Below are 22,667 nucleotides of genomic sequence, written 5' to 3' on the forward strand. Positions count from 1 at the left end.
AACTGTTTCGTGTGCTGGAGTGTCAGCTTTAAGGCTATTGAATGTTGAAATTAAAGGCTTTCTGTCCAAATGTGGCTACTCTCACAAGGAGGCTGCTTTTAACTCGCTGTGTAAGTTACACATATATTTCCCTGATGGTGGAAAGAAGCAGTATAGACTTGTAAAGTTACAACTTGGCAGGGAAACCAGAATTAGCTCAGCCTACCTCGTGGCACAGGTGTGGGTCATGGTGTCATCAGAAGTTGTAGAATGGTGGGGGTTGGAAGGGCCCTCCAGAGCCCATCCAGCCCAATACCTTCTTCAAGCAGGTTCCCCACAGGAACATGTCCAGGTGGGTTTGGAAACCTCCTGAGAAGGAGCCTCCACACCCTCCCTGGGCAGCCTGTGCCAGGGCTCCCTCACCTCAACAGCCAAGAAGTTTTTCTTTGTGTTTCAGTGGAACTTTTTGTGTTCCAGCTTTTGTCCATTACCCCTTGTCCTGTCACTGGACACTACAGAAGAAAACTGTCTCTCCAGTCTCTTGACACTTACCCTTTAAATACTTGTAAGTGTTGATGAGGTGCCCCCTCAGCCTTCTCTTCTCTCCAGGCTGAACAGCCCCAGGTCCTGCAGCCTTTCCTCATAAGGAAGATGCTCCAGTCCACTGATCATCTTGGAAGCCCTGCACTGGCCTCTCTCCAGCAGTTCCCTGTCTCTCTTGAGCTGGGGAGCTCAGAACTAGTCACAGAGGAGGCCTCACCAGGGCAGAGTAGAAGAATAAACTCCTGAAGCCCACAGTAGCATTAAGAAGCAGGCATTCCTTTATTGCAGCACTGGATGCACCGGGGATCGTTCCACCTGACGTGCACACCAAGCAACAAATGCACTCTCATCAATACATGAAGAAAATGACTATTCATATACATCTCAGAATGTGTCAGTATATTGCAAAACTGCCTCTATGCAAGGGGAAAGGTCTCTGGTGGTTGTTTTGAGGTAGATTTTAACTCAGTTTGCCCCTATATAGTCACAACTCACAACTTGGCCATTCCTGCTTTTGTCACTCAGCAGAATCAAGATGCTCAGCACCGACTAGCACACAAATTGCCCTTTAGCACCAAGACTCACTTATCTTATTTGTGAGTAACTCCACAAAGGGGTCTGTCTGTTCTTTCTGCAGACTTGCTTATCTTGTCTGTAGAAGTTTACATAAAGGTCAACTCTTCTGTTCTTTGTATCTTTTGTACCAGTGGCAGCAGCCTTCAGCGATGCTGAGCGATGCTCACAGAGGCCTGGCCCAGCTGCTTCTCCTCCCTCAGTCCTGTGTCCTCTCTGGGTGAGGCAGTGGGCTGAACTGGCAGCTGCCCCAGGCTGTGCCCCCCTCATGGCTGCTCGCCCTGGGGAGCAGGCCTGCTGTCAGGAACAGGCTGGTGCCCGGCAAACTGAGGGGCAGATGTCTTATGTTTTCCTCTTCAAACACAGGAGTGAAAACTCCCTTCAGCTCTTGCCTCACTGAAGTGACAAAAACAGTCCTCAGGGCACAGTTGTAAAGAGCCTGTAGTAGTACCACTAGAAACCCCCTCCTGTTTTCTACCCCCTGCCCAGGATATTTCCAAGTACATCAGAAGCTCTCGGATACACTTTACCTCAATCACAAGTGGTGAGCAGCCATTCAAAATCAGTCAAGGCAATTTAGGTTAAAAAGTGATTCCCTGCTGCAATTTGGAAAATAAAGAACCTCAGGAGAAGCCAGAACAGGAAGCCAGATGATCGCCTGCTTGCATGGGGCAGGGGTGCAAAGCGACCACAGGCATGAGCAATGCTCCTGTTACAACCTGCATTGCCAGGGCATGGTTACTTCGGTGTCAACTTGATATAGAATCATTTTTGGTTGGAAAAGACCTTTAAGATCACTGAGTCCAACCACTAACTCGTCACTGCCATAGACACCACTAAACCCATGTCCCTCAGTGCCACATTTACATGGCTTTGGAATCTTTCCAGAGATGGAGACTCTACCACTTCCCTAGGCAGCCTGGGCCAGGGCTTGACAATCCTTCTGGTGAAGACATTTTTCCTCACATCCAATCTAAACCTCTCCTAGTGCAACTTGAGCCCATTTGCTCTCATCCTGTTGCTTGTATCTTGGAAGAAGAGACCGAGATCCTCCCACCCCGGCCACAACCTGTCAGGGAGTTGCAGAGAGTGCTCATGTGTCCCCTCAGCCTCCTCTTCTCCAGGCTGAACACCCCCAGCTCCCTCAGCTGCTCCCCATCACACTTGTGCTCCAGCCCCTTCCCCAGCTCCGCTGCCTGGCTCTGGACACGCTCCAGCCCCTCAGTGTCCCTCTGGCAGTGAGGGGCCCAACACTGAACACAGCACTCGAGCTGCAGCCTCACCAGGGCCCAGCAAAGGGGGACAATCCCTGCCCTGTGCCTGCTGCCACACCAGTGCTGCCACAAGCCAGGATGCCCTTGGCCTTCTTGGCCACCTGGGCACACTGCTGCCTCCTGTTCAGCTGCTGTCAGTTAACACCCCCAGACCTTTTCCCCTCCAGCAGCTTTCCAGCCACTCTGCCCTAGCCTATTGCATGGTGATATCTTTCCAAACACCTTCAGTAGTTAGAAAATCATTGTTTGGAAAGAACTATTTCTAATTATTGGTGCAATGGTTCTAATTCACACTTTATTTTCCGTTCCAGTCATTTTAAATATCAACACTGTAAAATAGGTAACACCCAGGAAAACAGATTAATAAAAGCTCTGGTTTCAGCATTTAAAAGTACAGTAATTTTCAGTGCAGTACTATAAATGATAAAGGACAATCAGGCACTTGCATGTACTGGCAAACACTTTAAGGGACAAAAAACCCAACATGTTAAAGATTCTGAGTAAATCTCATTTTATTTGTTTTACAAAGTCAAAAACGTACAGACTGTTTAGTCCAAGGCTTCCACTTCGGATCGAGAGCAAACCAAGTCATGTGCTCTTACAGAATTAATACCACTAACTTCACCATCCCTGTTCCAAGAAAAATGAAGAAAATTATGGGATAGGATCTGCATCTCAGATTTGATCAGCACCATTGCATCGGTATTCAGGTTTTTTCAATATACAGATATGTTAGCCCCAAATCATGTCTCAGTACAACGTATTTTACTTCAAAATCAGAGCTTGAAATTATTTTTTCAGGGACAGAAAACAACCTCCATTCTTCAACTATAGAAAGTCACCACAAAAAGCCACAGGTAGCTGCTTGCAATTTGATTTGCTTTTCAAGTTTATGGTTATAAAAAGGAATGTTAGAGACCAAAACCTTTATTTAAAGAGGAGGTAAATACAGACAACAGCAGTGCACACTTCTCACCTACTCTGATCCCTGTCTCCTGGAGTTGGGTAACCTCAGCCTCACCACAACACTCCATTTTGGAACAGAACCATGAAACAAATCAGTTAAAGACAACTAAGTGTTCTACATTTAAAGAAGTTTACTGGTTCTCATTGTTAAAGCCGTCTCGGATATTCGGGATTCAGATTTCAAAGGGTCTCACCGAAAACACAGACTGACACATACTTCAGAAAGAGTTTAACCAATAATAAGGAGAGTAACTCATTTCAAGCTCTGCATTTAAAGCCCTCATCATCTTTTACATAGCAACCAGCAGGTAACTTGTGACGTTTATCTACACTGTGTTGTCGCCACCCATTACAAAGAGCAGGCACTGAACTTTTCTAAGTGTTATCACAAATGGTAAAGATTACATGTGACTGGAAAGTTAGAATCCATATTCAAGCACCAAGAAGTTAAATACTCTTTGCAATGTTAGTCTATGTATATATTTATAGATGAGCCATTACACTTGTTTTTATGGTCTATTCCCTTCAGGTTCATAACCACAGAAGTCACATTGGACCATGTAAGCAGGGGAGCACTGACAAGCTGGCTGACAACGTAGAATCCTTGCAAGTACCCAAAACCTGAGCTTGGAAAAAGTTATACTCTGTCAAAAGTACTAGCTTACCTTCTCAAATAAACATGCTCCCTTCTCACCCCCCCAGCAATATGGGGAGAGCTGTTCTTTTCCTGCCCTTCACCTGTGAGCACAACACATAGATGTGATGGACACTACAGAACTGAGATGTTCCTCAACAAAGCAACATCTGGGCAAGTCCATGGAAGTATTTCTTAAAGCACAGTGCAATTTTTTAGTCTGAAGCACTTCCCCTTCCCCCTCCCCCCCAATATCTATAAACAAATAAAGCTTAATTTTGTAAATCAATATTAGAAGTCAACAGTCTTGTATCAACCGTAGTCTCAAAACAGGACTGGTTGGCTTGTTTCTAGTACACCTATGATCAAAGATGTTGAAAACATTAGGTCTGCTTGGTGCTGCAGTGTGGGTATGGAAGCTGCAGGAGTTCCAGGCTTCCAAGATCAAGTTGCCTCCAACTTACTTCTCTTTCATTTTTTTTAAATAACGAGCCCGGACTTGTTTGTTTGCTTTCATGATTAAATAATTGACAGCAGAGGCTGGTAGAAGAGAGAAGAAAAATCCCTAAAAAAAAAACAACAAAAAACCATGAGGGATGGGGGAAGCCTCAGCTTTTTATAGCCTGAAATAAGTGAAATCTAACACGATTGCCAAGTTATAAGAATAACAATATTTAATATTCAAAATTATTCTTTACTCTTCTTCCATAATAAACACATACAAAGGACATTCCAGATCTAAACCAGGGAGTCTAAACTGGAAGTGGTTTGTTTCTATGTCAGGATTCATAGAATCGTCATGGTTGGAAAAGATGTTTAAGCTCATTGAGTCCAACCACTTCCCTCACAGTGCCAAGCCCATCACTAACCCATGGCCCTCAGCAACCTCACCTACATGGCTTTGCAATAGCTCCAGGGATGGGGAATCCCCCACCTCCCTGGGCAGCCTGGTACAGGGCCTGACAACCCTCTCAGGGAAAAAGTTCTTACTCAGCTCCAATCTAAACCTCCCCTGGAGCAACTTGAGCCTGTTTCCTCTTGTCCTCATTACTAGAGAGAAGAGGTTGACTTGAACCTCATTACAACTCCCTTTCAGGTAGTTGCAGAGGGTGCTCATGTCTCCCCTCAGCCTCCTCTTCTCCAGGCTGAACACCCCCAGCTCCCTCAGCTGCTCCCCATCACACTTGTGCTCCAGCCCCTTCCCCAGCTCCACTGCCTGGCTCTGGACACGCTCCAGCCCCTCAGTGTCCCTCTGGCAGTGAGGGGCCCAACACTGAACACAGCACTCGAGCTGCAGCCTCACCAGGGCCCAGGACAGGTGATCAGTCTCTGCCCTGGTCCTGCTGCCACACCAGTGCTGATACAAGCCAGGATGCCCTTGGCCTTCTTGGCCACCTGGGCACACTGCTGCCTCATGTTCAGCCACTGTCAATCAACACCCTTTCCTTGGGACAGCCACACATGCCTAAGTCTGGAGTGTTGCCTGGGGTTATTGTGGCCCAAGTGCAGGACCTGGCAGTGTTTAGGTTTTCAGAGATGACTTACCAGGAGAGCATGGGGCAGGTAGCCATTGGTCCGGGACTGCAGGCCGACTGTCCCCAGGGCAGCTCTGACGTAGGTTTTAGGACTGGGCTTAACCAAGGTCGCCTTGCGGATTTTGGTCATTTTTGTTGCCACATAAAATGGTAGGACACTCTACAGGTAGGAAAGGTCATGATAAGTAGAGGGTGATTTCAGATTAACTTACTAAAATCACTGGAAATGAGATAACCTGTATACTGAATTCTATCTTAAGCTGGCCTTCTTTTCAATTCTAAGATTAAAGATTACAATGTACAATAAATACAAAACTTCAGTTATTTAACAGAAGATGCTGTAGTGTTGCTTCTCTGTGGAAAATCCCCAGTGTCTGTTTGAGAAGAAGGAGAAGAACCCAAGACCCAAAGAGTTTATACTCAGTAACAGCTCTCCTCAGTTCAGCACCTCTATGGAGAAAAACACAAAGGCAGGAGGAAAAAAAGAGGAAAAAAACAAAGGAGAAAAAGGAATGCCAGGAGACTTGGAATGTTAAGCCCTCCAGAAGGGCTCAGAGGAAGAAGGAGATATCAGTACCAGAGTGGAAAGGACAGAAAGAAGGTTTAAGAAACAAAGCACAGTTAATGGGATATTATATTACTGTTATTATATTATAGCAATATTTGGAAGAAATAGAGAAAGTGATGGTGAGTCTCAGAACTACCTGGCCACAGCATGACAGAAGAGCAAGAGGAAGCCACAGGGGTATATTGTTGACAGAGTGGCACTCTGAATTTGGGATATTTTGTATAGTGAATAAGGTGAAAGAAAACAGGTAGTTGAAGTTTTTACTGTTACACTTTTGCTATGCTCAGTAAGGAAGTATAGAGGGAAAATGCCACTAACTAACCAGCTGAAGTTTAAAAGTCAGAGGGAAATAAATGGGTGAAGAACCAAGCAATATTCTTTAGACTTATTCAAAGAGCAAAAGTTTCAGAAGAGTCTTCTTCCTCATTCCTTTTCTTTTTACTCATCTCTTTCTCTCCACATAAACATACACAGAATTTTAACCTCTATACTATTACTGCATCACTTATGTAAAACAAAGTAGGTCTGTCAACCAGGAAGAGGATATTTTTAATATAAAGATGGCCTCATTGCAATAAAAGCACTATATACTATCCAAACTAAGCTTCCACAGAGAAGGCAATCCATTTGATCCTAATTGATATAGTTTAGGTTGAACTTCAGAAAATGGTAAAATCCCACCTCTGCTTTGTTTCTGTGTTTCTCACAGTGGTGCTCTGCAGGTATTGGCACAGTAAAAGTTAAGCTGTTTTAAATGGAGCTCTCTGATGGAAGTGCAAGTCTGGAATTAAAAGCCCTATGCTTCTGAAGGTCAGAGAGATGAACTTCAAAGAATATAAGGGGGATAGAGTCTTCCTAAAGGCTTGAAGGAGATACCTCAGCTAGCCTTCAGAGGAAGGTACTTATAATATTCATTAGTGGTTTATAGTGACTTAGACTGGAACCAGAGGACAAGGACACACACTGCAATAAAATTAGCATAACAAATCGACAGCTATTGGTCTTCAGGCCCACAGAACTTGGAACAGCAATTCACCATCTACATTTCAGGGCAAAAAAGCAATGCTGTCAGGAATTCTGCACCCTTTGCCAACACAGGAGTTACAAAGAGACAGCTCACCCCATCTGGGAAGCTCTGTACAGGAAAACATAAGTGTCGATACAGAAAGCCTGATTTAGTTCTTCATGTGTTTATATAATGTTCAAAATGTAAGACATCAAAACCCTTTTTCCTAGCTTTTCTATACCCAACAGCTAGAAAATCTTTCCCATGCTATGGACATTAATACTGTTGAACACCTTTAGCCAAGCCTAGGTTATTTCCCTTTTCAGTTTCAACAGGTATTCCACAGGTATAAATGAACAGCACCTGCCCCTTCTTTGCTCTCCTCTCAAAGTGACTACTATTTAGACAAAATTTGTGGAGAAAGAGACAAATACACATAGGAACAAACACATCAAAGCTGTAACACTTCTTTCTCCTGCAAGCACCTGTCTCTAAATACTCTCACACCGAGGTAACTATCAGCAGTTTACCCAAGGAAACACCAGAAATCAGAGAAATAGATTAGATGTACACAGCACAAAAATAAAATACAATAATATAAATCACACTCAGCTCTGTTACCAGTGAAACTGTGTCGAAGGAGCCCATGTCTCACAGTTTGTAGGTAGGCCTGAGCTGGAAAGAAATCCTACTACAAGACTGCACATTATTGACACAGGAAAGAGAAACACTCTACCAGTTCCTTTAGTCTCATTTGGAGACTGTGGCTATATTACATGGCTATATTACATGGAGATGAAACAGATTGGAAAAAGAGCAGTCTAATAATGAAGCTAAAGTTGCACGTAATACAATTTGAACCATACTGGGGAGATAGAAGTAATATAGAAGGGTAAAAGTGAAAAAAAAAAAGCTGTGAGGAAATGTCAGTGTGGTAATTACTGATCCATTGCAAGGCAGTTTGGGGCTAAGGCCAGGGAAAGACTTGGAAAGTCCCGTGAGAAGAGAAATTAACAAGAAGACAAAACACTAGAAGTTGCTCCAGCTTAATCCACTTCAAGAACTGAGAGCACTACAAAGCAGCCTGGATGCAAAAGCTGTACCGGCTCAGAGTGCTGCCTTTTTAGGCATCCTTCCTTGCTGCATACTGGTACATCCCAGGGTGACAGGGCACAGCATAAAGTGCTCTGAGGGGAACTTACCCTTTGGGAGCTCTACACAGTAAGTTATAAAAACTAATGTCATCTAGTCTGTCCTTGAGAAGGTCCATAGCAGGTATGCTTTCAGGGACCACCTTTGCCAGCTTCCTCTCCATTGCCCACAGACCCCAAAATAAGCAGCATCCCCAAAGATGTTTAGTATAAGGTTTAAATCTAGGTTTAAAAGAGGTTCCCATTAAAGAGTCAGTGGCTGCATGGGAATAGCTCACCCAACAATTGTCTTTTTTCTTAACACAGGAACTGGGACAGGACGTTATACATTAAGCATCTGGATACTAAACTGCAGGACATTTCCTGCTGTCAAGTTCTTGCTTTGGTAAGGGTGCTTAAAGGGCTTGAGGGGGGAGGAATCGAGCAAGTAAAAAATGTAACAGAGCCTTTATTTGACAACAACTTCTCTGTGACTTTAGCCAGTAACAAAACTTGTGCTCTCACACTCAACAGCTACACAAATAAGGCAGGAAACTTTGTGGCTCTCACAGGGACGGAGTTCAGATGGTTTTGAGCACCACCACACAGAATATGGCAAGGACAAGCATGGACATAGGCTGATGCTGTTTGGAAGGAGATCCCCGACAGAATTAAAGAAGATACAACACTGTCTTCACAGGACAAGTAAGATCTTGTACCATCCTTACCAAACTGACTATTGCTCTGCAGAGCAACAGGTGTAATGGAAAACTCAGCATTTGCAACCAAAGCTGGAAACTCCAGATACTTTTTGGAAGCAAACACTAAGAGCACCTGAGCAGTGACATTAAAGCAAAGCCTGTAAAGCTGCGAGAGGCTGGCTTGGTTTGCTTTAATGCTCCATTAAAAGCAATTAAAACCACAGAAGGTAAACAAATGTGGGCAGATGCAAGGCTCATTAATAATGTGGAAAGCCAGTGCTAAAGAAAATTATGTCAGTCCATTATACACAAAGGGTCTTTGAGGCTTTTGTTTGTTCCTGCTACTATGCTTCCACTAGCAGTTGATTCACTGACACTACAGGGACTGCTGCTATCCTTAGTTTTTTGAGCAGCAACCCATTGAGTCTCTTTATTAATGCACTCCAGAAGAGCATTCCAGTAGATGATGTATAAAAATGTACTCTACAGAGTTGCACATAGTTTTATGGAATATTTTTATACTGAAAGCTTCAATTGCCACCATCAGAAAACAAAACAAAAACCACAAAAACAATGTTTTGCTTTAAGAGTATCCTTTCAGAGTAACTTAAAAAGCTGTTAATGGGATCAGAGGAAATCCTTATCCTTAATCTATGTCACTTATTCATGAGTAAGAGAATATGCTGATTCCCTTTTGTTACCAAGACACCAAATGTTGCTGTGGTAACCAAATACAGGAAACAAGCTCTACTCACCTGCACAATGATGCCTTTGCTCTTGTATTCTGCCTGAAGGCCTTGGGAGAAGAAATCCACAAAAGCCTAGAGAGAAAAGAGGGTTGTGAGCATACTGGAATTAATATTTAGAGTTCCTGTTATCAAAGTGAAAAAATCTTAGGTTTTCAATGAAACTTTGCATATTAGAGCAATGCCACCTGAATAGAAGCTTGCAGAAGGGAGGCTCAATCTAGACAAATAAACTCCTTTTTAATTTATAAGGCAAAGAAACTAGATTTGTTACAGAAAGTCTAGTTAAAAAGAAAAATAAGATGTTGTGTTCACATTGGTTTCTACCTATGTATGTCATTGCCTTCGTTCCTCTTGAGTTTTTAAAACATAGTGTTTAAGTACTTTGTCTTCTGCCTTTACACCTACAGTGATACTTCTTACTAGTCTTGAATTTTAACCTCCACAAATTCTCTTTCCCTTCACTTCTGGAAACTTTAGAAATTTTAAGACTAAAAGTTTAAAGGAGGAAGTGAAAGGGCTTAAAAGGAGGATGTTGGTACCTGCCTTTAAAATACCTTCACACCTGATAGACCTGCTTGTGTATCCATGCTGAGAAAATATTGTTCTAATAACCCAAAGCTGCTCAGCAGCAGTTCAAACCCCCTCCCCAAGCTTTTCTAAACCACCTGTCCACTTTTCTCTCCTGCAGTCCACTAAGACAAAATATCAGGTTCTGCTATGGTTTCTTGTCTGCATTGTTTCACTACAACAAGTAGGATAACTGGAGTACTAAAGGAACTAAACAGTCTTGTCCATGCTTGAAGCTAAAATAAATACTAAATGAATTCAAGTATTTAAGAAGCAGCTGCTACAGAGCAGTTTCAAAATAAACAGCAAAGCTCTACTACTGCACCTCCTTTACAGTCTTCCTTTGCTCATCATGTCACCAGTGGGTTAACAGAAGTCCTGACAGCACTTAAAAGGTTTGCAGTGCCTTGTGTCTGTCCTATCAAGGTCATCCCACTGAACTCAGTCTGTATAAGAAACAAGAGAAACACTCCCACAGTACCAGGCTATTTCTATAAACACCCTTCTGAGCATACTCAAGATCTGAAAAAACCCTAAATTCTGCTGCATACCAGTTAGATCCTTTGTTCTTCAAGTTGCCTATATAAGCTAGAAGGAGGCTCATTGAAGAAAAAAAAGGTTGTCATCTGTCCACGTCCTCTTTCCTTCTCCCTTTCTCCTCAGCGTAAGTTCTTAATGCAACTCAGTACTTACCATGAAAGAGACTCTGAAAGTGTGATCTAGCAGCAATGATCCAAGCCATCCTATTGCAACAAGGCATGTGCATAGACATGCAAATGGTTCAATGTAGTCTCTAAAGACTGATGTCAGATGTATGGAAATTCTGCCTAACCAACCTGAGAGCCTTCTATGATGGCATGACTGGGGAGGTAAATTCATCAGAAGGCTGTGCTGCTGTTCAAGTGAGATCTGGACAGGCCGAGCATTGGACAGAGAGGAACTTCATGAGATTCAACAAGGGCAAGTGCAGAGTCCTGCACCAAGAGAGAAACAACCCCATGCACCAGGACAGGCTGGGGGTGACCTGCTCCAGGAAAGGGACCTGGGAGTTCTGGTGGACAGCAAACTAACCGTGAGCCAGCAATGTGCCCCCATGGGCAAGAAGGCCAAGGTATATGAAAAAGAATGGGGGCAGCAGTGAGGTTCTCCTCCTGCTCTACTATGCCCTGGTGAGGCCTCATCTGGAGTCCTGTGTCCAGTTTTTGGCTCTCCAAGACTGACAGAGAACTTCTGGACAGAGTCTAGCAAAGGGCCACCAAGATGACAAGGGGACTGGAACATCTTTCTTACAAGGAAAGGCTGTGAGATGATCTGGATGAGCTCTAGAGGTCCCTTCCAATCCCCACTATTCTGTCATTCTGTATGTGTAAAAACTGCAGAGTGTATCAGTAATCTATTCAAAATAAATTCTTAAATGCCTATATTGTGTTAATCCAAATGCTTTGGTCATTTAAATTTCTAACTGTTTCTACATGACAGGAGTCCTGAAATCAGTTAGTGCTTTCAACATGGAGAGACAGTGTAAAAAGACCGTCATCTCTGCTGTTTGCAAAGAGCTTGCAAGAAAGAGAATGCTCACTTTACGCGAGGAGAAAAACCAACTTCCATTATCCAAATAAGCTTTGAAGTTTTTCTTTTTGAAGAATTTATTTCAAGATAAGTTGAGTTTTCATCCTCCAGATGTTCAAGCCCCTCAACAACCTTTAACTTTAACATTCCCAGGAATGCTTTCTAAGTAAACATCCTCTGAATAACTAAGTAAGCATTGCAAGCACGAAAATTTCTTCTCCTTATATATATCCAGTAAGAAACTTAAATACTAAAGGACATGGAGGGGGGAAAAAAACAACCCCCATATTTCACTTCTCATGCAGGTAGACAAGCAAAAAAAATAGGACTATGATTCCTTTAAAAGTGTCTCATTTCACTGTAAACTGGGGAAACTCTCCGTGGGAAGGTTAAAGAGTTGGACTGAATCTGTTCCTGGTAATTAGCCAGAGCCATTGACTTAGACCTGAAGGATGCTATGCTTTAAATTCTCTCCATATAGATGAGGGAAAAAAAAAACATCCTAGAAACTGCAGATACAGGCTTTCCATAGCTACATTAGGGGAGTCACTTTCATGCTTACTAACCTTGCTGTGGTAGAAGATAATAGTGCTGAGAACAGGAGGATTTCTTAACCTGTAATTGAGTTTCTTCAAGGGAAGGGAAGAAAAATTTGAGATTCTCTTTGAAAACAGACTAACCAAAGCAGTGTGAGGCAAATCACTAAAATCAGAAGCTCGGTTCATCCTTTAAAGCTGAAGACAGTGCCACGAAAGTGACCATTTGTATTAAAACAAAGAACGGGGCTCTCAGGAAACAGCTATTTCAGAAGCAAATTTTATCAGCTAAAACGAAGGCTTTCATGATTTCTGAACTTGAATATCCCCTTCTTGAGCATGAATGAAATAGCCTGCATCCATTCTTCTTGGAAATGTGGAGACACGGCTGAGAGTCCAGAGGAAATGCCGGTCTGTTCTGACATGAATGACACTACTGAAGGTTTCTTCAGCCTGTCACAGTTTTGCTTAGACTCTGAAATCCTTGAAGTATTGAAGGTAAGTATTTAATTACCAGGTGAGCCTGAAAAAGCTGTAGTGTCATACTGCTTTAGTACTGGTAGAAATGTCTCCTGCATTTAGTTTTACCACGTGCACTTCAGTTCCATCCCGTGTACCCACATTCTGCTTTTACAGCATCAACCAGAGATCTCCTAGGGGAAGATTTTAGAAGCCCCTACAAGAATCTTTGGAACAAAAATATAAGACCTGCTGCAGAAAGACAAAACTCTCCCAGTGACACAGAGATAAACCACAGCAGACAAATGTAACACAAAATGTAGATCTAGAGTAGTAACTGATGAACCAGTAAAATAAACCAGTCTATTGTGGAAGATGATTGGAAACTTCCATAAAAGGAGTGTTTTGCTAAGTGGGGAACTTCTTGATGAACTAAAAAGGTACACAACAGACAGTTAAACAATAAACCATTATTAGGCATTTAGGAATAAAATCCAAGCTAGGAAAAGACTGGCAAAAGACATGGAAGGCAGCAGGAAAGGATCCTACAGGTACACTGGTTTCAAGAGGAATTTCAGAGAAATGGAGGTCTGTTGATGGATGAGGGATACAAGCTAGAGATAATGGATAGAAAGACATGAAGGTATTCAACAGTTCTCTTTCCTTTGCACATTCAAACTGCTCACATGACTCTGCATGCACCAGTTGTGTTTAATGAAAGGGAAAGGCAGAGGTAGCAAGAATTTAGGGACTACGCAGAGAAGCTGGATGTATTCAGATCCCAGGAACCATGATGGATTGACTCAAGAGTGCTGAAAGAACTAGTTGCATGTATATAAGTCTGCTGCCTACGATAGCTAAAAAAATAGGGGAAGGCTTTGACAACTGAAAGAGGGATAACATATCCCTCCTTGACAAGGCAAAAACCATCCTGTCAGCTTTAACTCTGTTTGTGGAAAGATCATGGAGCATTCCACTTCCAAGCACATAAAGGACAAGAAAATACATCAGAAACACAGTCAACACATATTTACCAAGAGAAAAGTGCTTTCTACAATGGAGTAGATTAGCTTTATAGATAAAGTAAACAGATTTTTTAATATATATATAAGCTATATATGTGTGTACATAGTTTCACTTCAGTAAAGCTTTTAACACCATCTTCTGCAGCATTCTTATTTGGAAGCTGAGCAGAAATGTGCTGAAACAAACTGCTGGTCAGACTGAAAATGTTGTGGACCACCAGGCTCAAAGGGCCATGATTAATAGCTTGACATCTGGCTGATAACAAGGAGAGAACTGTACAGATCAATACCAAGGCCTATATTCTTCAATATCTCCTATCAGCAACCAAGATTATGACACAGAGCATACTCTCACCAAATCTGCAGATGACAACATGAGACAGAGCAGCTAACACAACACAGCTTCAGCTCAGAGAGATCCTGATAAAGCTGATTACTGCTAAACATCACGAGACTTCTCGATTGGCATGGTGAAGTGTGAAGTTCTGCATACAGAATGGGATAATGTCATGCCTTAGCTTTGCTTGAGTAGCAGCTCTGCTGCAAAGAACCTGGAATTTATGGTGGCTGCCCAGGAGAAAATAAGCCAGTAATCCACTCACTGCAACAGCAAGTGATGTACCAGGCTGTGTTTGCTAGATGTATGGCGAGCAGATCAAGGGAAGCTGATTATGTGATAAAGCCTGAGAGCTCTATCCTTTCTCTTACCTGAAATGCTAAACTTAAGGCAACTAATAGAAGAAAAAGGACAAACATTTGCTTCCAGCAGTTGATTCCAGATGAGTCCCACTTAAATAACTATGCATACATATATGTTGAGGATACATACCTTCATTGAGATTAGAGGAAAGAAGTTTCTATGTCAAAATAAGAAAGTGTGTTAAACTTAGTCAACATCCTTTTTCAACTTCACGTGAAGCTTTTTTGGTACAGTAGCATCCTTTTCCACGTATAAGTAGAATGCATGATGAAATGACTATATAAAACAGTCATTTTTGTGCCAGTAAACCCTTGTATGCATTTTTCTCTCAACCTTCCAACTTCCACTATTGGAAACAATTGAAGTTAGAAACTCAGTACTTCTAGTTCGTGAAAGCACCACTAGATGGACACCAAAACACTTCTTCTTTAGCCTTGGCTCATGTCTTGCACTTGATTTCAGTGCAGAAAGGAAGACTTACCTTGGTTGCAGAGTAAATAGTCAGTAGTGGAGATGGATTCATCCCAGCAAATGAGGCGATGTTCAGGATTACCCCCTTTGATCTGAAAGGCAGAGAAGATACATTGCCATGAAATAAAGGACATGTCTTTCCTGTTTCAGGAAATTACTGCAAGCCTAATGAAAACCTTTAGGATGCAATTGAGATTAAGAACTGTTTTAAAACCCCAACTAAATCCCAAACTGACACTTACTAACGTGACTTTTAGCACAATATAAGTTATTCAAGCAGCTGGTATAAAATCAGGAACAACTCCAAGGTCAACACAGCAAGAGAATTGAGCTCCATCCATACACATACACACAGACTCAGCTGAACTATGCAAAACCAAGTTTGTGTAGTTTGCACTTTGATAATCCCTTTTATCTTCTCAATGTTACTTCATGAGGGATCTTTCAAGGTAAGAAATATCTGCATCTACTGCTCAAATACAGAAGTATTTTAAAATACTGTGGAAGATGGCTACAGAAAAGAAGAGCTGCTCTGCTACTCCCTGCTCTGACAAACACTTCTAAAGCATGTGCAGGCAGGACAGAAAGTGAGACTCCTGGATTTCCCAATCCAGATTGATTTTTAGCATGTCTGGTTTTGAGACTGGTTTTACCTACAAAACCAGATCTATTATTTTATGCTAGATAGAAAGAATAAATCATTTTTAAAAGCTTCAAGCAAATTAGGACAAGTATGCTGATTGTTAGAAGGTGCTACCAGACAGTCCAACACACTGAAAGCTACATTTCTTTTTCTTAACCTGTAGTAAATTGAAGCCAGTTTACCTGAACATACTACTCATGCCAAGTTTAGTGCAGAGTAAGAGCATTCACACAGCTTAACTCCTCCTATCTGTGACTGATTCATCTTGAGAAATGAGATGGTTAATGTGGCAGAAAAAAAATATCATTCCAGCGACTCAGGATTTCAAACACTTTTGCAGAAGCTGGTTGTATTTTTCAGGAGGTACCTGCAAGGCTTGGTTGGTGAAATAAAGGGGCAACATGGATCAAAATGTGTGGTATGCAGAAAATAAGGCCACAAATGAATCATGAATATTCATGACAGCAAAAGGTTAACAGTGGATGCCAGAAGTTTTTGATATCAAAACAAGAGCTGCTTGTGGTATTTATTCATGAGCTCGAATGGGGATTAGCAGTGAAATGAGTCTTCATGCAGTTTTTAAAAGATTACCAGATTGGAGAATACTATGAGGAACTTTTTTAAGAGCTCAGACTGCCGTGTGAACAGACTACAGAATGGCAGATGGAAAATCAATATTAACAAAACCAACAATACATGCTAAATAAAACCACGTCAATTAATCACAAGCCTTGCAGGACTCGGAACCAACTATCCACTCCCTGGAAGACCTGAACAAAGTCCACAAGGACTTCTCTTTTGCTCTGCAATAACCAAAACCAGCCAAAGAACAGGAGGGTGGGAATGGCAGGGACAGATCTACCACCACTGACGTGTTGCCTTACAGTCTAGAGAACACTTACTCATCTAAATTTAAAGCAGGAATATTAAGAACCTGATCATTTAAGAAAGAGGAAAGGAAGAAAAAAACCCCACACCCTGATACACTGACAAGGTGAAAATATTTATGAGATGATTAAAAGCAGCCATGATAAGAACATATAGACTAATGAATGACAAAAAGATCTTGATTTGTCCTCTCAGAAAATAGAAGAAAGATGACATTTACTGAAATGAAAGACTGAGGGACATGGTTTAGTTCAGTGATGGGCTTGGCAGTGTGAGGTGAGGGCTTGGACTTGATGATCTTAAAGGTCTTTTTCAACCAAAATGATTCTATGATTCTGTGAAATTTAGATCTGATAAAAGCAAGTCCTCTTCTCATATTCAGACTACGTGGGGATTTGCCACAAAACGTAATTGAGAACAACAGTTTGACAGGATTCAAAAGGAAGGATATGGATAAACACAAACCTCATATGTGTGTGTGTATATATATCTATAAAAAACAAACTGAAGCTTTAGGAGAGAGGTTGACACTGGGGCTGTAAAGTGCAGGTCTCACAGCATCTGGCAAAACAGCAACTTCCCAGATGGAGCAGTGACCATCATCTAAGTACAGTAAATTTATGGTCTGACCAAGTGAATAAAACCCTCTTGGAAACACAACAAATTAATAGCAGCCTCTTGCAAAAGCTCCATGTATTGGTCTCTTTGAAGCAGTCAGTGCCACTGTGGGTTTTGTGGTTTGTGTTTTTACTTTATAAAGAAAACAGTCTTAGCCTTAAAAGCTCATAACTTAAAACCTCCAGATAAAAGGAAACTGAGAAGCATACGTGTTGTGGGAACACTTCCAATTACTCCAACTACAGTTTTGCTTCTTGGAGGAACTGCAGAAGAAATGTTTTTAGGGAAAGATGTGAAGAACTATGTGAGAAAAAAAAAAACGTTTTGGCTCCATCCAACTCAACTGTGCAGTTAATGAAAAAAAAAAAACCCAAACCATGAGTTGGTTAAGATGAAGAGAGCCAGGTCCACACCCTCACACCTCCCCATCATTCTACCTTAAGTGGTCCAGCACTAGGGAGGCTATATTTAGCCATCTCCCTGTTGCTGTGGCAACCAGCGCCTGCTCCAGCTGCATGCCAAGTGGAAAGAGCAAGCTTCCTCTAATGTAATTATGCACTTGCTACTTCCCTGGCAATAAATACCATAGTTCGATATTTGTCTAGAAACAGTCAACTGATGTTTTTGTGGGGGGAGGGGGGTGTTGGTGTTTTTTTTTCTCCCAAAGACATCAAGCCTCAATTTTCTGTTCTATGAGTCCCCCACCTTAGATAGTAGCCTGAAAATTGACAGAGGAACTGCTCATTTAAGCATAATAAGCAGCTGCAGATTATAAATTGTCATTTCAAGTGTTCAGAGCACAGGAGAAGAGCCACAGCAGAGAATCTATACACTACTACCAGAAGTGGCATTCAACTAATGCTGCTGTGCTTATTATAAATAAAAAGTCACAGACACACCAAGACACAGTTGTGTTTTCTCTTTACGGACCTGGATGCAAAGCACGTAAAGTCTGCTCTGTTTCCCTATTTACCTTGTCATATCTTGCCAACACCAACATTCAAATACACAAAGGTACACACCATAGCCTGTTGCAAGATGCTACAGTGTGCTATGTCACATCTACCTACTCAACGTGCTATCCCCCTTGAACCAGTGATGAAAAACGATGGGATTCCCAGCCTGGTTTTATTCTGAAGACTCTGGAACACTTTTTCCTAAAGCTGCATTCCCAGGAGAGAAATTTACAGTTGGGCTAAAAAACAGCTGAGTAGAGCTACCATACATTCATGCTCCTGGACTCACTGGACATCCCTGCCCTCCTGTGGTTACAGGCTCTCAGCTGTGCTAATGGCCTGTGAGCGTGACGGTGCAGGAGCTGGTGGCTGCAGGCACTGCTGCTCTGCACTGCAAACACAAAACCAAACAGAAAATGGAAGCTTGTTCAAATAGTTTTCTCTAGGACAAACCAAGGTCCTCTCATTCAAATAGAATAAGGAAAAACACACATGAAAAAGCTCAAGATATATACTTATTTTTAAAACTACTATTAACCTTTTCTTTCCAAGCTGCTTCTTGAGGACTCATCCTTGAGATTCCCGACTCATGTAGTCAGGAAATGTGAGAAGAAACAAGATGGTAGTCAGAACCAGAAATCAGCAGGATCTTTGTTTGCTGCCTTTCATTCGAACCATCTTATCCAGGTTAATATATAACAGAAGGGCATGCACAGGATACTTCAAGGGGGTTGGGCTGGATGATCTCTAGAGGTCCCTTCCAACCCCCACTATTCCATGGTTCAGTAAGTAAGTTCTGTAAGTAGAGTACACATCGTTCTGTCCTAAAAAAGCTGACAAACTATTAACTACAATCTTTCTTTAGGGAAAGAAGAAACTGAGGCAAGACATTGCCAAGAGCTCCAAAGTGGCAAAAGTTGATAACAAATCGACATTATATCCTTAGAAAGCAGAATGGCTTTGTTCACGTTGGCACCTTCAGAGGGTGGTAGCTTCACAGAAAGCAGGTCCCTTTATCAGTAATAGTACCTGGGCAAGAAGTAACTTCTGACTTACAAATCCCAAGTAGTTTCCACCACTGCATTATAATCCTCATCCTCTACTCCTGCTTTATTGGGAAATATTACAGCTCTGACCCAGAGCTCCATCTTTTTTTTTAATCCAAGTTTCTTTCCATGAAATAAACAATCAGGAGCTCAGAATGAGTGTAACTGATAAGCTAAGCTTGCCATCACTCTTGCTGTGCTAGTCACTGACTCCCATCAGTTCTGACAGTTTGCACCCATGCAGAAACTCCGTTTTACATGCAAAACTTTTTCTTTGCATCTGTCAGCACTTGACTAATCAAATCCCCATCTGCCATGGACTCCTGGGTAGTGGGATGATACCAGAAATACCTTTTTTTTTTCTTAACCTTCACTGGATTTAGAGGTTGACCCATGTACATGGTCCTCCTACACCGTTTGTTTGGAGGCAATATCATTGTGACTGTCAGGCATGGTCCTACATAGCTTTGCCAGCATAGCTCTGACCTGACCCAGGGCAACCCCAGGCACACCACAGTTAGCAGCCCAGAGATGGCCAACAGCCCAGGGACAGTCACCACAGGCTACAAAACAGCCTGCAGGGACTACTGTGCAGCTTTTACTTGCACCTGGGAGCCCTCTAGGAAGTCAGCACGTGCCTTCTGTGGTGACAGTGGTGTGCATTAGCTCTTATTTTAAAGAGCTGGTCTCCAATTCTACTTTTCCAAATGATCACAGACTTCCCTCAGCAAAACTCCTACTGTATAATGAGAACATATTCTTTGCATCCATTTTACTTACAATGACTTAGAGAAATAGCCTTAAGAAGGTTATTCCCAGAAACTGTAACCACCCCCTCAGAATAGCAGGTTGTTGAGTTAGTACTGATGAGTCAGATGGGGCTTTTTAATTCTGTTCTAAAAGGAATCACCACAACAGTGGAGAAGGGAGAGGAAAAATAAAGAGGGAATCGAGTGGAAAAGGCTTCCACCATCTGATGATTCATGCACCATCAGCGTGACTCACCCAGCATTACTCTGCCATTAAAACACGGAGACTAGGCTGATTAGTCACAGTAATGAATTTTTCAAGAAAGGATTCTCCCCTATAAATAATGATGACTTTGTCTGGATGGTGTTAGTGTGACTCACCTTTCCAGCATGCTGGGCAGCACCAATCGTGTCATCTGCAAAAAGAAAACATTCGTGACGGCTGAGAATGCAGACAGCAGACAGGCAGAGAGCAAGGGGAAGCCTCCTTTCCTCCCAGAAGCAGCTGCCTCCCCCTCCACCCCAACCAAGGCTCAGGGAAGCAGAGACCATACTTTGCGTGGGCAGTTTATTTTTATGCTACCTGGAGAACTTGGCTCCCTCCAGCAGCGCGTGCACTGAATCTGGTGAACCCACCTGGCTCGTAGCATAAGGACAATAAGAGTAAATAAAAAACTGTCTTCATGGCTCAGCAGCAGCTCTGGCCTCTCCAGAATATTAAAACACCACAGCACTAGGGTACCATGTATGACCTTTTTCCTCCCACACAAAAAGCATCTGCCTTTCTCAATGCTAAGTTCACCACCTGTGTCAAGACTCCAGGCAATACCCAGTGGGTTTTTAGTTAGGCTCACTCAACTGTTAAAAATAAACTGTGGAGCAGCAAGAACTAGTGAAGATAAGTTTCCTACATTATGTTACCTACAGAAAACATTTAAGACCCCAAAACACAGATGTTTCCACGCTGAGGAACCTATAACCCAGGAGGAACGCAACCTGGCAAACCTCCTCTCTGCCCTGGAAGCACCTGCCTTCCTTATGACTCTGAGCAATCTATTTACAACCTGGTTGAAGAATTCTCTAGAGCAGTGATCCTAAAACAAGCTTCGCAGTTGCAGACAGAGCAGCTTTGACAGGGGTTGTTTCCCCTGTCAATCAAGCACTGATCCAAACTTTGGTGAATTTTTAATTAGCATGAAATAGTTCCTACTACTAATTACCATCATCCTAAAATACTATTCAAATCCAAAATTCCTGCTTTTAAGAAAGAATGCCATCAAAGTTCAGCTTGTGCCAAAGAGTGTCCAGCCCCTGACTGGCTTTGTTAATAAATGGCATGTCACACACCAGAGATAGCTCAGGCAAGGAATGGAAGTTGTTGCCACTTTTCCACATCTTTAAAAGGTGTTCTAAAAAAGTTCTTGAGAACACAGTGAGGAGAAGGCAATAAAATACTGATGGCACCAAAACATAATAGTAATCCCCACTGACACCAAATTATCTCGCTAGCTTAAAACATGAAACATTTAAGTAGTATGGGAGGAAAAATATATGACCAAAAAAAAAAAAAGTAAGTGGAGCACAAGACATCTGTAATCACTTTTATTACAAAGACATTAATCTTATTGTAGCAGCCTATTCAGATTGCTATCACCACTGCATTAGCCCTTCTGTATGACAATCTGGGCTTGGGGCTTTTTTTTGCTTGTTTTTAAATGACAAAACATACCATTTTGGAAATAAAGGAGAAAAATCAGAAAAGAAAACAATAGTTCAGTTCCCTGCATTTGATATACAAAGAAAATGGTAGAGGAGGACTGCGTTTTGTATTTTAATCAGTATTTCTCCCTCTGAATAGATCCTGCCACCAGCTGTGCTGCACGACAGCTTCGATAAGGGAATGTACAGGCAGGAGTTGAACAGGTCTGACTTCCATCAAGTCAGCTCTTGACATATTGAACTCTCAGCACTGCCCCAGAAGCCCAACTAAGTCTTTAGAGTTGGTAAACATCACCAAGCTACACAGATCTGATGCAACTTCAAAAACCCCTCTAACATTAAGCATACGTGAGCATTTTCACACACCAGTGCTTCAAGGGACATGGGGAAACAACTATTTGTTTTCATGATAAAGGCTGAAGAAGGATTTTGGTTGATTTTAAGATGAGTTCAAGACTGACAGATTTTTCTATCTGGTGCAAGCTTTATGATCTCTCCCACAGATCCAGTATCACGCTGTTTCTTGCCTCTTAGAGCAGTGTGACATTGCACATCACCTCCGTAGATTGACACAGGGACATGGACTGCAATTACCTTCCCTTAGGCAACCCATAAGTGGTCTGAAAAACCAGTACAGGACGTCCCATTGTAATGTAAAAGGGATCTCACCTCTGAGACTTTGTCATGAAGCCATACAAATACATTTATGGTCTAAATCTAAACCACCACCCACAAAGGAGCACCAACACCATATATCATGAACCTGATGGTTGCTGTCAATACCCAGACAAGAGCACAGGAAAACATGGTAAAACAGTTTCACTTCTACAAATCAGGAAAAAAACCCCAACTATGAAACTATCAACAGCTGAGATAGACCAATAGATAAAACAATTCAGGGAGAAATCAAGGAGTCTCTCCCTACCATCTCTGTTGAATAGTTTGTTTCTAAAGTTTGGCCAGACAAGAAATCAATTCTCCTCCTGCCAAAAAAACCCCACTGCTGGCAAAAATGGATTTGAAACTCAACATCACTTCCCTTTCTTCCAATAAAATTACTATT

At 42.1% G+C, this 22,667-nt stretch overlaps 1 protein-coding gene across 1 annotated transcript in view; it reads right to left on the reverse strand.

The window, feature by feature from the left end:
• Positions 1 to 2,863: 2,863 nt before the first annotated feature.
• HSD17B12 (hydroxysteroid 17-beta dehydrogenase 12) overlaps positions 2,864 to 22,667 on the reverse strand; it is an 87,653-nt gene continuing 67,849 nt past the window's right edge. Inside the window, 5 exon segments of the mRNA XM_061997977.1 lie at positions 2,864 to 4,534; positions 5,515 to 5,664; positions 9,665 to 9,730; positions 14,996 to 15,077; positions 20,267 to 20,301. Of these exon segments, the coding sequence (XP_061853961.1) occupies positions 4,430 to 4,534; positions 5,515 to 5,664; positions 9,665 to 9,730; positions 14,996 to 15,077; positions 20,267 to 20,301 (438 nt within the window). The 3' untranslated portion in view covers positions 2,864 to 4,429.

Source organism: Colius striatus, chromosome 6, assembly GCF_028858725.1.
Source record: "Colius striatus isolate bColStr4 chromosome 6, bColStr4.1.hap1, whole genome shotgun sequence".
NCBI classification, from domain to species: domain Eukaryota; kingdom Metazoa; phylum Chordata; class Aves; order Coliiformes; family Coliidae; genus Colius; species Colius striatus.